Source organism: Chiloscyllium plagiosum, chromosome 2, assembly GCF_004010195.1.
Source record: "Chiloscyllium plagiosum isolate BGI_BamShark_2017 chromosome 2, ASM401019v2, whole genome shotgun sequence".
In the NCBI taxonomy this organism is placed as follows: Eukaryota; Metazoa; Chordata; class Chondrichthyes; order Orectolobiformes; family Hemiscylliidae; genus Chiloscyllium; species Chiloscyllium plagiosum.
The window spans coordinates 50366415-50384554 of record NC_057711.1 but is presented as its reverse complement, the minus strand read 5'-3'; the positions used below and the strand labels follow the sequence as shown (position 1 = coordinate 50384554).

Below are 18140 nucleotides of genomic sequence, written 5' to 3'. Positions count from 1 at the left end.
GCTTGCCAATTAGATACAAAATTGGTTTTACAGTAAGAGACAGAGGGTGGTGGTGACAGTTGATTTTCAGACTGGAGGCCTGTGACCAGCGGTGTTCCACTGCAATTGGTAATGGATCCACTTTTGTTTCTCTTTTATGTAAATGATTTGGATGAGAATATAGGAGACATGGTTAGTACATTTGTAGATGACAGTAAAATAGGTGGCATAGTGGACAGTGAAGAAGGTTATCTAATGTTACAAAGAGATCTTGATCAATTGGGTCAATGGACTGAGGAGTGGAAGGTGGAGTTTAATTTGGAAAAATGCACAATATTGCATTTTGATAAAACAAACAAGGGCAGTATTATACAATTAAAAGTAGTGCCTTGGGTAGTGTTGTGGAACAGAGAAAGACCTAGAGGTTCAAGTACATTGTTCTTTGAAAATTGTGTCACAGATCAACATTGTGGTTAAGAAGGCATTTAGTACACTTAGCTTCATGAGTACAGGAGTTGGGACATCGTGTTGAGGCTGTACAAGATGTTGGTGAGGCCTCTTCTGGAGTGCTGAGTGTAGTTCTGGTTGCTTTGTTATAGGAAGGATATTATTAAACTGGAGCGAGTTCAGAAAAGATTTACCAGAATGTTGCTTGGTATTGAGGATTTGAGTTATAAAAATAGGTTGGAATGGCTGGGACTATTTTCACTGGAGCGTAGGACATTGAGGGGTGACCTTATAGAGGTTAATTAAATCATGAGGGGCTTAGATAAGGTGAAAAGCAAAGGTTGGGGAGTTCAAAACTAGGGGGCATATGTTTAAGGTGAGAGGAGAAAGATTTGAAAACGACACGAGGGGTAACTCGAGAGTGGTCAGTGTGTGGAATGGACTGCCAGAGGAAGTGGTGGATGCAGGTACAGTTACAATGTTTAAAAGACATTTGGTTAAGTACATGAATAAGTAAGATTTGGAGAGAGATGTGCCAAATTCAGGCTGGTGGGACCAGTTTAGTTTGGGAACATGGTTGGTGTGGACCATTTGGATCAAAGGGACTGTTTCCATGCAGTAAGATTCTATGACGTTAGTACCACCTATGGTGCTTTATCTCAATGACAGATCTTCACAATACTTACCAAGACATCCACAGAATGCAAGGTCAAGAAGTTGCAAGATACTTGTACTTATCAGAAAGCAGATGAATTTCTGCTTCAAATATAGACCTCAGGATTAGAAGAGATTCTATGATAATTTGAAAACAGTCTCTGAGCACAAGGCATTGTAGCGTCATCAATCCTCATTGTCAGCAAGTCAAGCTGCTCATGGGAAATGTCTAAATTCTAGAAAAACAGGCAGAGTATTTCAACTACATTGTTAGTCAACCTTCATCCATCCATGAAATGACAAGCTGAATGCTATAGGTTGTGTCATCTGTAATTGGTAAAAATGGTCTGCCAAGGTGTTTTGTGTAATTAAATGGGGATATTATCACTTTGAAATAAATTATTCTTTTTTCAACTTTTGTCATTGTTCTGCTTGTAGTGTTGTACACTTTGGAACTCTTCTAGAAATTCGTTAAACCTGTGATTAGATTTTTTTTTCTAACCGAAGGTATTAGAAGATCTGAGGCAAAAGTGGGTATAAGTAGTTACCTTGCGTAATAGCCATGACCTCACTGAATGTAGGAATGTTCAAGGAACTAAATAATCTACTTTCATCCTGATTTTCCTTTCTCGGAAGTTTTGATGATAATTATGTCTATTTCCCCCCTCTGGACATTACAAGTTTTTCCTGAGCAAAATTAAAACAGAAATTTCTGGAAATACTGAGTGGGTTGTGGGAGAAGGTGGGGGAAATAATTTTAGGTCTGTTGATATTCATCAGAAAGAACTAGGGAAAGTTAAAAATGTGATAAGATTTGAGCACAGAATGGGTGGGTCAAGGACAGAAGGGATGTCTGTAACAGAGTGAAAGATTACAGAGGTTGAAAACAGGAATATTAGTCTTCTAGTACAGGGAGTGGTCATGGGTCAATAAAAGATGAACGATATACCTAGAACAGGCGTGCTTCTCTGAAAGCAAAATAAAGAGAAAAACATGCAAAGGAAACAAAATAGGAGCAGACATTGTGTTCTGAAATTGTACTTGGTGTTGAGTCAGAAAGGCTGTATGTCATTTAATTAAAAGATGAGGTACTGCTCATCAGGTTTACATTAAGCTTCATTGGTACAGTCAGGTTGAAGACAACAATGTCAGTGTGAGAGCAAGGCAGAGAATTAAAATGACAGGCCTGTCATTTTACACTTAGAGCCATGATCATGGACTGAGTAGAGGTTACCAGATCTGCATTTGACCCCCCCCAGTGTAAAGAAGACCATATTATGAGGAGCAAATTATTGAAATAAGTACATGTAAATCATTGCTTTGCCTGGAAGGAGTGTTTGGGTCCTTGGAAAGTGAGGAGAGAAGAGATAGTATACATGACCCACCACAGGGAAAATGCCATGGGAAGGAGACTGCATTTTGATGTAACTGAAGAAGAATTTTCCTCATTTCCTTTTGAATATTGAATGATAACTGATAAAACAAACCATAGAAACAGTTCCATCTTGTTGTTAAATAGTAAAAATAGTAAAAAAAAATCAAAATACAAAATGCAAACTTTTGACTAGTTATGGACAGCTTCAAGGAATGATAAATGGCCTGCATTTGCAGTGGACTTGCAGTTCCGTCCCCAGTTTCAATATGTTACAAGCTATCAAGTTAGTAATTGAATCCAACCGACCAAATGAGCAACTTAATATTACCCCAAATCAGTTTTAATGGAAAGTAAATCACTCCAGAGTGTTAAACATAATCATAATAGTTTCTGGACAAACAAGATGTTAATATCTTTCCATAGTGTTTGAATGTCACCCAAGGCCATATTATAATAGTATGTGTATTATAATGCAGGAATGTTAAAATTCTTTTAAATATTATTTTCTATGTTGAAAGTATAAATCTTAATAATTAGTGTCCTAATCCATGTGAAGCCAATCTTTAAAGAGTAGTTAATTGCGAATGCAGACCAGTAATGTAAGTTGGATAGTTAGATTTGAGTATTCAGCTCCAAAACATGCAAAACAGAACTTACACTAACAATGAGAAACATTAAAATACCTCATCTGAGAGTATATTACTGGGACTATATTTAACAACTAATCTTACTCTTTAATTATTATCTCCTATAATTATGAAGTGTTGTTGTTCATTGTACAGTTCCTTCTTCAATTGCATTTCATTTATTAGTAGTAATTATTTTGTATTGAAAGAGATTTTCTTTGCTGTACACATGAGTAACCTTTATGGCAAGTGTGAAATTATTGCAGTTGCACTGGGTCTCACTTAATGTGTCTTCTATAATGCAGATGATTCACCGGGAGGCAGAAGTGAAGAACAAAGTGATTTCTGTCGCACTGACAGATTCTGTCCATAATGTATGGCACCAAGAAGCTGGAAAATCTGTACTGGACTGGATGCAGGAGGTAAGATCCATGCAGATCAGACTGGACCAATTTCACAAGCAAAACTGGTTGATCCAGGAATAATTGGAAATGTGAACTTAAGAGATATTATAATCATACTAAAGGTCAAGAAATACCTGACTACTTTAGTTAAGTTTCAATATCAAAGATTTCAGACGTTGTAATGTAGTATTGTTCACTCCCACTTTATGTGAAGATTATTTTTGGACAGCTTCAAGCACGTGATAAATGGTCTGCATTCGCAGTGAACATGTGGCTCCATCCCCAATTTAGATATGTTACAAGTTACTGTCAGCAATCAAGGTGAGTAATTGGAGCTGAAGTGCAGATCAAGGATGATCTTTAGTGAAACTATATAATTGGACAGCCAATAATAATCAATTTGTGCCTTGAAACTACAGATATTCGCACTTAAAAAAATTTCAGGCAACCTTCAATACACCGAGTCTTTTTGTAGTTTAAAACAAAGGGCTCATAGGTAATGGGAGCCAGCAACAGTTGAGAAGAATGAAATTTGTCAACCAGGAAATTCTTTACACATAACAGAGAAACCAACACAGTCCAGCCTTTATTACTCACTCCTCATTCCTTTCTCACATTATCCAACTGCTGATACAGAAGATGTGAATGCATAGTCTGCAGAAGAGAGGGCAGAAGCATCAGAAACTGGATTCAGGATTGCCAAGATTCAGGCAAGGGTGTGAAACTGGGGAAGGATTTTGAAATTGAAGGACTGGTTCTGTAAAGAGAGGTATCAACATTTGAGGTAGTGAGGTGGTTCTGTGAATTTTGGGGGTCTCAAGTGGAGGTCTGAAATGAGTAGGTCTCAGCTTTTAATGGGAATCACCGAAATCAGGGTAAAAGAAAAGCTGTGTGACTATGCAGCCACTCTAAGTGTCTGCACATGCCAGTCGATATATTGATGCATTTACTTTCAGTTTTTCCAGTTGCTGCTATGCACAGATATCAGAGGTCCATACAGCAGCTGGAGAAACTAGAGAGAATGTAGCTTTGGAGGGATGGAAAATGGGGAGTGAGGTCTCAGAGAACAAAGGAAGAAAGGAGCACATGGAAGAGAATGAGTCTGGTATTTGAGAGATTTGGTCTCATGTCTTGGGGATGTTTGCTGGGGGAGCAATGAGGTGAGAATAGGCATCATTTGCAGAGCCAAAAGCAGCACAATGATGTTGGTCTGATTTTAATAGTTGCAGCAGGGGTCTTGTCCATTAGTTGGAAAACCAATGGGAGCCTTGTGTCACTTGTTGTGTTAAGACCTGGGCACCTACTTAAATAGCATTGAGACTCACACTCATTTAAGCCCCTAACAGTATGGCCAGCATTCCTGAAAACCTTACAGCCAACCAAAGATGTATTGCTCATGCTACACTCAGATGTGTAAGAGAAATTGGCAATGGATCCCTAAATAGAGGTGAGTGTGGAAGTCATGGGGATCACAAGAAGGGAGTTATTGCAAAGGACTGTCAGAGCAGGGTGCTGGCCTTCACTGGGCTACAACTTAGTGGGCGGCATGGTGGCACAGTGGTTAGCACTGCTGCCTCACAGCGCTGGAGACCCGGGTTCAATTCCCGCCTTAGACGACTGACTGTGTGGAGTTTGCACGTTCTCCCCGTGTCTGCGTGGGTTTCCTCTGGGTACTCTGGTTTCCTCCCACAGTCACAACGATGTGCAGATCAGGTGAATTGGCCATGCTAAATTGCCCGTAGTGTTAGGTAAGGGGTAAATGTATGGGTGGGTTGCACTTCGGCGGGTTGGTGTGGACTTGTTGGGCGGTAGGGCCTGTTTCCACACTGTAATGTAATCCAATCTAATCTAATCTAATCTAATCTAATTTCCTGATTTATAGAGTGTCTGTTATTGAAGGGCCACACGATAGTCCATTGGCAAATTCCATGCCTGCCCCTGGTTAAATACCAGCAGCATGAGTTTGAGGTCTTTAACTGGTTGTTTAAGAACCTCAACTGCCTCCAGGCTAATTAGCTGCCCTCCATCCTAGTGCCACCCTGAACATGATTGAGGAGAATCTATGAGATGATATGATTCTCACTCCTCAGCCTCCCACTGGATCCAATAGCTCACCTCTGCCTCTGAACTCGTTTCATAGGAGGTGACATTAAATTTCACCTACAGAGACAAAGAAGCACTAAGTACCTTTTTATAACTCCCAAGTTAGGAGTGCAAATTCTAGAAAATTCCTAACTCCATAAACCCATCTTGGGAGAAAGTGTCCTAACTGTCTGAATTTTCATTTTGACTCTTGTGGATGCTCATAGTAGTCATTCTTGCAAACCCAGAAAGTGTTCAGAGGCAGTCATAGGATTTGTCAGGTGCTGAGATGGGCTGTTTAAAAGGCCGGCCGTGGCATATAATAAAATCAGGAAAGTAACCAACAACCCATTAACCTTTATCCCTCCCACACCCTCATTACCCACACACTGTCCATGTCCCATCCATGACAACTCATGCCACTTCGCATTCCCACAAATTGCATCCCCCCCCCCACCTTGGTTCCATGCCAAATCTGGCAAATAGTGGTGCCAGGTTAGAATCATAGAGTCATCAAATCATGAGGTTGGGAGGCAGGATTTTGGGAATCAGGCCTCCAGTAACATGTTGGCTAAGATGTGGAACATTTTGCAAAATTTCAGACCTAAGAAAGAAACCAGAGAGCTAATAAAGTATAAGAATGGAGAAAAGGAGAAGAAGGGACTAATCGACGATGGGATCCTTCACCACACATAGCTATTCATATATGGCGTAATATTTAAGGAACAGGTTAAACTCTGAAAAAAATGAATAGTTTCAGGAGGGAAAATAACATTTTGGGGTTGAAGCCCTCCTCTTGTCGAACTGCAGCATGTATTGTAATTTCTCTATTTCCTCTCTTTCCCACAACATGGATGGTCTCCCAATTCTTAAAACGTCTGGCACAACACCTGCAAGGGACGCAACCATCTAGGGACTTTAGTGCCTAATAATTTGCTATATATACTAACTCACTTCTGAAGGTATGAACACACCTATGAGTGAAGAACACCAGATCCAAATCCCTTAGATGTCCCTACATTAGAGGTTTCACTATAATTAAATGGCGGACAGGATAAAGAAAATGAATTCTTCTTTTTCTAATGGTTAACTTTCAGCTAGTTGTTATAAACTAATTCATGGCTATGCTGAGAAAGCATTCAAAATAAATGATAAACCAATTGTGTTCATTCACTAATCTTGCCATATTACTTTATAACATTAGATCCCTAGCAATGTAGTTGAACCTTAGCTTCTGTCTGAAATGGCCCAGCAAGCTCTTAGTTTAATAGCTATCAAGGATGAGCAATAAATGCTGGCCTTGCCAGCAATTCCATATAACCCATATAACCCATAAAAGAATAAAGAAAAATTTTAACTCCATACACAATGGCCATAGTTTCCTGTCAGTATTAAACAAAAAAAATGAACTGAGATGCTGGAACAAAAACAGAAACAAAAACAGAAATTGCTGGAGAAACTCAGCAGGTCTGGTTGTACCTTTAGAGAGAAAGCTGAGTTATCAGTTCGGCTCCAGTGTTCTGAGGAAGGGTTCGTGGACCCGAACATTAACTCTGTTTTCTATCCACTGCTGCCGCCAGACCTACTGATTTTTTTTCCAGCAATTGATTTTTTTTCCATTGTTAGTTGCATGCATTGCATTGCTGCTGACAAAGATTACTGTGTCCCATACAGATTTCATTATGTTAGCTGAGATTTCTGATCCTGGTTGCAATGGCAATGGATCAATTCAGCCAACTCCATAGAATATCTAAAGTACACAAGAGAATGGTCAATGAGAGAGCATGCCACTTTTTCCTGACATTAGCTATCTTATTCAGATAAGTTTTAATGGTCTCAAATCTGTTTGGTGATTGGCTATGTGGGCAAAGATAAAAAAAAGGTGGTCCTTTATGGTTTGTGAAAGTAGTTAGGTTGGTGGGAAGTCATGTTAGATCGGATAGGTAAACAAGTCCATGAACTCTGTCCTCCTTTGTCTTTTTTGCCAATTGGCAGTCTAGGTCTTGTTTGATGTATTTGCTTGCACACAAGATTACTTTATTCTGCTATAAACACTTGCTTTGGTCCAATGTTTTGTTTCTTTACTTTAACCATTATCACTGCCTTTGCCTTTTATTCCATGGCATCTTTGACATTTAATCTCTCTGGCCTTTTAACTATCCTGTACCTTACCTTTTATTCTGACTTCCCCTTTTTTTTCAAAATGATAATTAATGTCATATTTCTCCCTCACTTCAGTTCCGAAGAAGAATCATCTTGGATTTGACATGCTAACTCTGTTTCTTTCTCCCCAGTTGCTGACAGACCTGTTAGGTTTTGCCAGCACTTTCTATTTTATTTTAGATTTATAACATCTCCTTTTGTTCTTTTTTGCAATATTTTGCTTTTACTTTAATATCACTGAGGCTTAAGCTCAGATCTTTCTAGACAGATGGAATAAAACTTTATTCTCTCTAATAGTTTTTAAGGAAATTACATGTGAGCAATTTCAATTCAGTTCCTGGTGAATTATAAAATCACCGTAGTCCCAGAGAGACAATTTGGTTTAACCTCTAGCGAGGGGAGAGGTTGAGAAGAAGACTCTTTCATGGTAACCTCTGCCAGTGCAGGAATTGAACCAGTGCATTGGTACCTCTCTGCATTGCAAACTAGCCAAACAGCCAACTAAACTAACTAACCACTTTAGCCATTTATAGTGTAAAATAGTCCTTGTCATTTACAACTGCCACCAAATGTATACACAGAATATTCCATTTCATTCAAGTTTTGAAAAGCCCTAAACTTTATAAACTCCACAAGAGATTTTACTAACACCATTAAATCCAGAAATTACAGTTGACAATATAATTATTTTTATCTTCCAGCTCTCACTATTTAAATGTGTTAAAGGTGGTCAAATACTTTAAAATGTAATAATATTAAATTATCTTAAATTATTTAATATTTGCATAATAAAATTAAATTACTGACTGCTATTATGATCAAGCATTATGATCAAGCATTTGAATTCATAAATTTTAATGATGTAATGACAAAAATATATTCCAGTTTGGAGGATGTTATTGATGTGTTCCTTCTTAAGAAATTCACCATCTCAAAATAATTTCAGCGTTGTTTTGGTTGTCCAACAGTAACAAATTACATTTATAAAGCATCTTTAGAAAGATTTGCCTGAATTAACTTTGCATCTGACACTTGCTACCAAAAGTATTCATGTTAATATGATTAACCTTTTTTGCAGAACTTTGTTTTTCAGCTCCATCTGAGGTTACCAATTCTATGCCCTCCCAAAAGCCACCATAACCATCCTATTTACTATTATAAGTCAAGAGACATTGAATTATAAACCATTGTTACATTGTAAATATCCGAAGCAGACTTAAGACTTACCAACAGTCTTTTAACTGTTAATATACTGTTGCTTTGATTTTTCTATTGTATGCATCTGTGTTATGGTAATAATAACATCACTGCCTGTGGTGCCGTGTCTGTTCACGCAGATGAGCACCCATCTGCCTACAAATGAGTTTATACCTCCAGATGTTCATTCATTTCTATTTTTAAGCCAGTTCACAAACACAGTTTCTGAGACATTATTATTCTGGGTCAAGCCCGATTATTTAAAGCACCTGTTGTGGTTTGTTTCACATAAGAAACGAAAGAAATGAACATTAAAGATGATAACAAAAGCTTTTTTTTCTAAAATCAAAATACTCTGTTACAAGAAAGGAGCAATGTATGGTTATGCTTGTTCAAGCATTCTGTATCAATCCTAAATAATGTTAAACAGTTGAATCACATTGTTTTCATCTTTGCATTTGAAATTTGGCATTGGATGTCTTAATGCATTTAAATTTTGAAATTTACCTTAAGCACTACCTTCCATAAAAACTGATTGGAAAAATTTTTGATGGACTTTCTCTTAAATCAAAGAAAAGACTGGAGAAATGTGGAACTTAGTGCATGGAAATAAAGTGTTAGAGAGGTAATCTTATGAGACACTTATGGGCCTGGAAAAATAACTGTGGCTATACTTCAAATTATTAAAGTGATAAAAGTGGACATCAGTTCACAATAGTAAAAAGTAAATTTGGAACTGATATCATGTCATTCTTGTTAATGTAACAAATTATGAATGAATTAAAAGAACATTCAGATTGAGGAAAACATTTGGATTCATTTTGGAAGCAATTAAATGCTACAATAGAGAGGAGCTAGGCATATTGTGGATGAATGATGGCCAAATAGCATTCATGGGAACATAGGACAGGAGCAGCTGACTTAGCCTCTTCTGTATGTTTCCCAATTTTCCTGTAATTATAGCTTACCTGTGACAGAATTATACATAACTGCATTCCTTAATACATTTTCTTTCCCTCATCCTTTTCCTTAACACATTTGTTTAAAATTAGTAATTTTAGTTTCAGAAATAATGGTTAACCTGGCTTGAACTGCCATTTGTGGAAGACTGTTTTAAAGTTCTACTATCCTTTACGTGTGGAAGTATTTTGTAACTTAGTTCCTGCAAATGCCCAGCTATTAATTTGATGCTTTGTCCCCTAGTCCTAGAATGACCAACTGGCTGAAGTGATTACAAAAATAGAAGTTGCTGGAAAAGCTCAACAGGTCTGACAACATCTACAAAGAGAAATCAGAATTAATGTTTTGGTGGCCTTCCTCAGAACTGTGCAAACACTTCTTGTAATTTAACCCTTGGAAACCACAGTCAGTTTAGTAAATCTATGTGACACTTGCTCCAAGTATTGTTTATCCTTCCTCAGGTTTTCTGCCTAGAACTCAAGATAAAACTCTAGATGTGACCTAACATGTTTGAATATCAAACTCAAATGCATGGGACAAGACACAAACTCCCACAATGCAGTCCAAATGCATAAACTGCTCTGCTGTAACTTAGTCTAGATATTTTATTATGTGGAGGAGCTGGTGTTGGACTGGGGTGTACAAATTTAAAAATCACACAACACCAGGTTATAGTCCAACAGGTTTATTTGGAAGTACAAGCTTTCGGAGCACTGCTCTTTCATCAGGTAACGGGGAGCAGGATCATAATATACAAAAATTATAGCAAAAGATCATAGTGTCATACAACTGATGCAATATATTGAACAAACCTAGATTGCTGTTAACAGTAGAAGCCTACAACCCATTCTAAAAGATGAAAGACTTAGCAAAACTCTAGGTTTGTTCAACATACTGTATCAGTTGTGTGAAATTATGATCTTTTGCTATAAATTCTATGTCTTATGATCCTGCTTCACTCTCTACCTGATTAAAGAGCAGCGCTCCAAAAAGTTGTACTTCGAAATAAACCTGTTGGACTATAACCTGGTGTTGTGTGATTTTTAACGAGATATTTTATGTATAAATTTATTTCTAGATTCTTGTTAGCCTTAAGACTAATTGCTCAGATAACACCCAAATAGAATGCAAAATATTAAGCTTTGGAAGCACAATCCAACAACCTATTTACCTGTAACTTTACAGTACTGCTTCACACTCAGATGACAACACTGCCACTTTTTGAGCTGTTTTCCTTCGATTATCCCATACCTGATGCATGATTCCTGATAATCTCTTGCATGCTGTTTAAATCTACAACACTGCTTCTCCTGATAAAATGCCAAGGCTGACTTCCTCCAGCTGAGGGAATATCTGGTTTAAGCATCTTAGTCCTTTATTATTGGCCCTTACAATGATTGAGGATTTGGTTGGTGGCAACTGAGAAGACTTGGTGAATTTCTTCAGTGCGTCTTATAGATGGTTACGCTCTGCTGCTACTGAACATTGATGGTGGAAGGAGTGGATGTTTGTTGAAATGTTTGTTAACACAACTCACACTAAGTGCAAACTCTGAACAAATTTTTAAGTATTTACTACTTCAAGATTATACAAAACACTACAGGAAGAATCACATAAGGTCCTGAACAATGTTGGCTGTGTTGAGAAATCTGGAAGAATCATGTAAGAACCGAGGCAAATCTTGACATCCTGTTGTATTTTCCCATAGAGTTCCAAACATTGAGATGAGATTCCTGCTGGTAACCAGCAAGATTTGGGATTTTTGCTTGTTATCACTCTCATTAGCACCAAATCTCTTACAATGCAGCATCCTATGTTACCATGGAGCAGATCGAAACTCGATGCTGAGAATTCTCAACATAAAAGCCAGAGAAGGTACTTGGCAGCTACAGCTTGCTGCTTATTTCTTCAGCCTGCCCTCCAGAGCCAGTGTTTCAGGCCTGCTTTATGAGCTGTGGCACGACATGTCCACGATTGCTGACATCCAATGTATCCACAACATCATGGCACATCTCTGTTCCACTGCCAGTAAATCTGTTTCTGTTTGTTGTAAATATAATGATTCAGAATGTAGAATGTTTGGTCAATAAATTAGAGGGTAATACAAGAATTAGTGTGCTGGTAATAGTGAGTAAGATAGCCTAGATTACAAGAGAATATAGACAGACTGGTCAGAAATCAATCAGTGGCAAATGGAAATCAATCCAGATAAGTGTGGGATGATGCACTTGGGCAGGACAAACAAGGCAAGGGAATACATGATGAACAGTAGGACCCTAGGATCAGAGGGGCCTTGGTGTGCACTTCGAATGATCCCTTAAATTTGTGGGACAGGTCGATAAAGTATTTAACATGGCATAAAGGATATATGCATTTATTAGCCGAGGCATAGAGTTTAGGAGCAGGGAAGTTATGCTTGAACTGTATAAGATGTTAGTTAGGCCAAAACTAGAGTAGTCTGTGCAGTTCTGGAATCTATATTATAGGAGGGATGCACTGGAGAGGGTGCAGAGGAGATTTACCAAGAGGTTGCCTGGTCTGAAGGAAGACAAGCATTGTTTTCCTTGAAGCAGAGGAGCCTGAGGAGGGACATGATTCAAAGGTATAACATTATTGTGGGGGAAGGTGCATAGGTAGGTAAGCAAGAAGAGACGTTTCCTCTTAGTGGGGGTGATATTGACAAAGGCATAGACTTAAGGTGGAGGACAGGAGGTTGAAAGGGAATGTAAGGAAATAAATTTTCATCCCAAGGTTGGGAATCTGAATCGCACTGCCTGAGAGGGTGGTAGAGGCAGAAACCCGCATCACATTTCAGAAGTATTTAGGTGTGCAGCTAACAGTGCTGAGGCACATCTAAGCTATGATATAGGTGCTAAAAAATTGAATTAGAAAAGTTTGGTGCTTGTTTTTGACTGGTACAGACTTGATAGCCTAAAGGGCCTTTTTCCGTGCTGTAAACCTCCATGACTTATCTACTTTTGAACTTATCAGCAACTGTCTTTGATATGTTGCTGCAAAACCACTTTGTGTACTTGGACAGGCTCCCAACTCATAAAGTGGGCCAGCACCGTATCTCAGGGCTGCTCATTTGCTCTCTTTGTCCTTACTTGCTCAGCATCTACCTGCATGCTGACAGCAGCCTTGTCATGCTAAGTCTTTCAGCAGGTTAGCAATTCAACCAGAGCTTAAGTACTCATAGTACTGCTATATGACTTGGTGCTGAACAAAACCAAGCAGCTTGCCATGATTTTTAGCAGTTATCAATCAAGTGATCAACCATTTTGCCGTATGCATCATTGCTACATCAATCTCACATCTGCAACATGTGCCAGCCACATTCATGACAAATAAACTGCATATGTTTCAAACAGACAGCCATGAGTCAAAGTCTAAGTGGTCCTACTGATATCCAAGGGAACATTCTTCAGATATGGGGGTCCCTGCACAATAAGTCAAGGGCAGCTCCAACATCAGTCCAGAGCTTTGGCACAATCTGGCATCCTTTCAGGGTGCTGCCATTCAGGAACTCATATCTCTGCAGTCCAGGGCCTAGATCATAGGGAGTCCTGAGGGTCCTGTGCAATCAGTACAGAAAGTTGTGCAAACACAGTCCAGAACCTGTACTGATATATGTCGGGGAGTGTCTGGTCACTCATGGTTCAGGGATGTCTGGGGATAGGCCACAGAATCCAAGGGGTCCATCTAGTAAAAGTCAGTGAGGGAGGGGATTTTCAGGGGACTGGTGCTATGAAAGGGAGGCTGGGGAACTTAATGGTAGATAGTGGAAACTGCTGGAATGTAAATGGAATCGGAGTAGTGAAGGAGGCAACTCACCTTTTTCACATTATGTGATTTTTCCCTCTTGTTACAAAATACAGAACAATATGTTGGACATATTGTAATTTTTCATGTCCACTGGTTACATTTATAATGATACAGATTTGCAATTGAAGTGAAATAATGGCACAAGCTGTTTATCACGTTACACTTGACAAAAAGATTTTCTGTGGACATTTGCACTGACATCACTCAAATCCAAAATCTTCATGTGACAAGAAATTTGGGACGTGTGAAAAGAATGATAAATCTTATTGAGCTGGGTTGTCTGATCTAAGAAATATAATATTAATTAATACAATGCCAAATCACACTGTACAGGAACAAGGAAAGGAAAAGAGAGGATTAAAAGGATGAGGGGAAAAAAGGAATCGTTAAAACCTGAAGGACTGTAAAACCTGAACACCGAAAAAGGTTAATTTTCAGTGGCAAAGAGGTTGTTTAGCAGTAATTAAATTTTTTCTTGCTTTTAAATATTCACTTGCTTTACAAATGAATAGCAAACGTCAGCTTCATCTGGCATCTTTAGTGGATGCCTGTCATTTTAGTGATGCATGTGTGTACCCCAATTTTATGTGCTTCATTGTTTTGATGCCAAGGCACTATGTTTCAATTTGGTGCAGCTTCTGCATCAACTCCATGCAGATTATACTGTTTATATGTTTTTTAAAAATGTACTGTCACCAAAAGTTGCTGTGTTTTACAACCTCACTGTTATTTTTAGTACAAAAGCCAGCTCATTGAAAACTGCCCAGATAAACCTGACATAGCTGATAGTGCAATCTGGCCACCAGATGGCAATGTGGAATATATTTTGAACTTCCTAATGGGAACATTGTCACCATTTTGGTATCTGAAGGTAATGTTATTTTTCAAATGTCTAGCATTTAAAATGTATTTTAAAATATACTTCTTTTAAATTCTCCAACATGGCTAAAAGATGGTTTCTATCTCATTAATTGCCTGCCTAATGTCAACTTCTTGGTGGTTTCCACCCTTAATTTTTTTCACAAAGAACCACACAAAATGGGCTTTCACCTTTATTTAGCAAGTTAAACCATTCCAAATACTTTAATGTTTCATCTATAACTTGACAAGTATTATTTTATCTAATGGTTTTCTCATTTTATTCTTGCTTTACTAGTCAACTCTTGAGTGTTTTTCCTTACTTCTATGGTATCTTTACTTATATTTGTTCACGTGATGTTGGAATCATTGACAAAACTGGAACTTACTGCCCATTCCTTTTGAAACGTTTGTAATCCATGGTGGGTAGGTACACCCAGTGCTATTAGGAAGGGAGTTCCAGGATTTTGATCCAACACAAATGAAGGAATGGTAATGCAATTCCATCTGCACAGTAAGTAACTTGGAGGAGAACTAATTCCCGTGCATCTGCTGTTCCTTGTTCTTCTAGCTAGTAGACTTTGCCACACTGAAAGATGCTGTCAAAGTGATAAGTTAAAAAAAAATCACTAAACATGATGATTTGGAGATGCCGAGTTGGACTGGGGTGTACAAAGTTAAAAATCACACAACACCAGGTTATAGTCCAACAGGTTTAATTGGAAGCACTAGCTTTCTGAGTGCCACTCCTTCATCAGCTGGTGTTGTATGATTTTTAACTTTAAACATGTTAAGTTAGTGCAGTGCATCTTGTAGATAGTAAATACTGCCACTGTGCATCAGTGATGAAGAGATTGAATGTAAACATAGTGAATATGGTACTAATCAAGCAGGCTGCATTATTCTGAATGATGTAAAGCTTCTTGAATATTGTAGGTGCAATCATCCAGGCAAATGGAGAGTATTCCATCACTTTTCTGAATAGTGCCTTGTTGATGGTGAACAGACTTCCGAGAGTAAGGAGCTTAATTTATGTGACAGAGCATTTTTCAAAGTAGTTTAACATTCAATAACTGTCAATTTAGCTACCTGGCAAGTGAGAAACATAAAGAATAAAGATGTGTTAAATGTTAAATTCAGTAGGACATCTGCAATTCTACGATTTTCAAGCTCCCCCAGTCCCACTCCCATCACCTTGACACAAATATGTTATGCTTGCTCTTGAATATTATCTTGTTTAACTGAACTGAGTGTCAAATCAATCATCTCGTGTTTCCACTTCTGCAGCATTTCCACTGCTACCACACCTACTTCTTCTTCTGTCTCACTCCCACTGATACGCTAATCCTCATACATCCACAGTGTGTGGTACTCATGCTTGTACTGGCATTCAATATGAATAATGTCAAAAGATTTTGGGTGATACTAAGGCACCAGTACATTCTGTGATGTTCCCTGTACAGAATATCTGGACATTATGTGTAAAGTCTCTGGTCATCCTAATCATCCAGCCTCTCCGTCTGGCTGGTCATTTTGTGGATTTGCTGCTTGTGATATTTGACATGATTCCTTTGTGTGCTGATATGCTGTACCTGTTTTGCATCCATCTGTATCTTGTCATGGATGTTGTGCCATCTGGCTTCCTGCATACGTGTTTCAAGTATCTTTTAATGTCATATACCTTGTATATGTTATGGAAAACTGCATAATTTCTGCCTTTACATATGAGATTGCACTACCTGCATGATTTAACAACTTCATTTGAATCGGCTGCCAATTACAGTGCCGTAACCGCTGTTTACCTCACAAATGTTTTGTCTATTTTTTAGCAATCCTTCCAACGCATAACATTCTTTTTAATGTGTTTCTATTGCGATAGAAGTGACCACAACTCAATCATTCTGTCAATTATTTCTGTTTCTGAAAGGTCACATTCAAGATCCTTATCTTCAGCTACTCACAACATGATTCCATCATCTCCCCAGATCACTAACTGTAAAATATAAATTTAAGATGAACTTTGAGAAAATGAAGCTTAACTCAACTGTGATTCCATTCTAGGCCAAATTTTCTTTGGATCTTTATGGTTGTCTACAACAGATCTGATGTGGTCAGTCTCTGGAGACCTTTGTTTCCTGTGGCTATTTTAACTTTGATGGTTTCTTTGTCAGTTTCAAGTTGAACTCAGTAAGGACAATTGCTACCTTTCATAGAATGGCAAAAGGGTTACAGCACAGAAGGAGGGCATACAGTTCATTGTGTCTTTACAAGCTGAGTAAAGCCATTTATTCTAATTCCAGACGGCCACCACATTCTGGGTGAAAATGTTGTACTGCATGTCCCATCTGATTCTTTGACTGATCACGCCAAATCTCTGCCCCCTATTAATTGTCATCTCTGCATGGAAAACAGGTCTACTTTATCTACTCTGTCCAAGCTCCGCATTATTTTGTACACCACGAGAAAGTCATTCCTCAGCTTCTAAGTTCTAAAGAAAACAAACCTCGCCAATCTTTCCACATACTTGTTATTTTCAAACCCTAGTAACATTCTTGTATACTCTCTTTCAAGTAGTTATATCCTTACTTTACAGAAATGTCCAGTTGTGGCCTAACCAGTATCTGATATAGCTTCTATATTACATACGGCTCTCCCAATACCTCTCCCAATGAGGTAAATATCCCAAATGCCTTCTTTTCCACTTTACCAACCTATTCTGCTACTTTCGGGGGGCCTGTGGGTATGCAGTCCACGGTCTGTCACTTTCTCTACCCCTCTCAGTGTCCTCCCGTTTTTTGTGTATTTCATTGTTTTGTTTGACTGCTCCAAATCCATAATGTCACACTTCTCTGGGTTGAATTCCATTTGACACTTTCCTACCTATTAAACTCAGCTATTCATATCTTCCTGCAGACAACCACCACCCATTCATTCTCTTTACTTCAGTGGCCTAGACAATTGTTGTATTATCTACATATTTCCCAGTCATGCCTCCTGCATTTCAATCTAAATCATTAATATGTATACACAACTAGCAAAGGACCCAAAACATAGCCTTGTGGAACACGATTGAAAGTCACTTTCCGTTTGCAAAAACATCCATCAACCATTACCCTTTACTTCCTGTCACTGAACCAATTTTGGATTCAATTTGCCATATTCCCCTGTGTCTCATGGACTTGGATTTTTTCTGCCCAGTCTGCCAAGTGGAACCTTGTCAAAGATGTTACTAACATCCATGTAGTCAACATCTATTGCACCACCTTCATCAAACCTCTTTGTTACTTCCTCAAAATATTGAAATTCTATTTCAGGTATGGAAATCTTGTTCAAGTCATAGAGTGATGGAGATGTACAGCACGGAAACAGACCCTTCGGTCCAACTCGTCCATGCTGACCAGACATCCTAACCTAATCTGGTCCCATTTGCCAGCACTTAGTCCATATCCCTCTAAACCTTTCCTATTCGTATATCCATCCAGATGCAGTTTAAATCTTGTAATTGTACTAGCCTCCACCATTTCCTTTACAGCTCATTCCATACATGCACCACCCTCTGCATAAAAAGGT

The 18140-nt window shown here is 38.5% G+C and overlaps 1 protein-coding gene across 8 annotated transcripts in view; it reads left to right on the top strand.

Moving 5' to 3' along the window:
- The window catches only part of fam172a (family with sequence similarity 172 member A), a 562233-nt gene that overhangs the window by 354199 nt on the left and 189894 nt on the right, over positions 1-18140 (top strand). For 7 of the 8 annotated variants that reach the window (XM_043709291.1, XM_043709302.1, XM_043709318.1 and 4 more), the window contains exon 9: positions 3387-3503. In XM_043709291.1, the coding sequence (XP_043565226.1) occupies positions 3387-3503 (117 nt within the window). Of the gene's footprint in view, positions 1-3386; positions 3504-10130; positions 10152-18140 lie in introns of those variants that run through there. The other variant, XM_043709357.1, reaches the window with a different exon arrangement.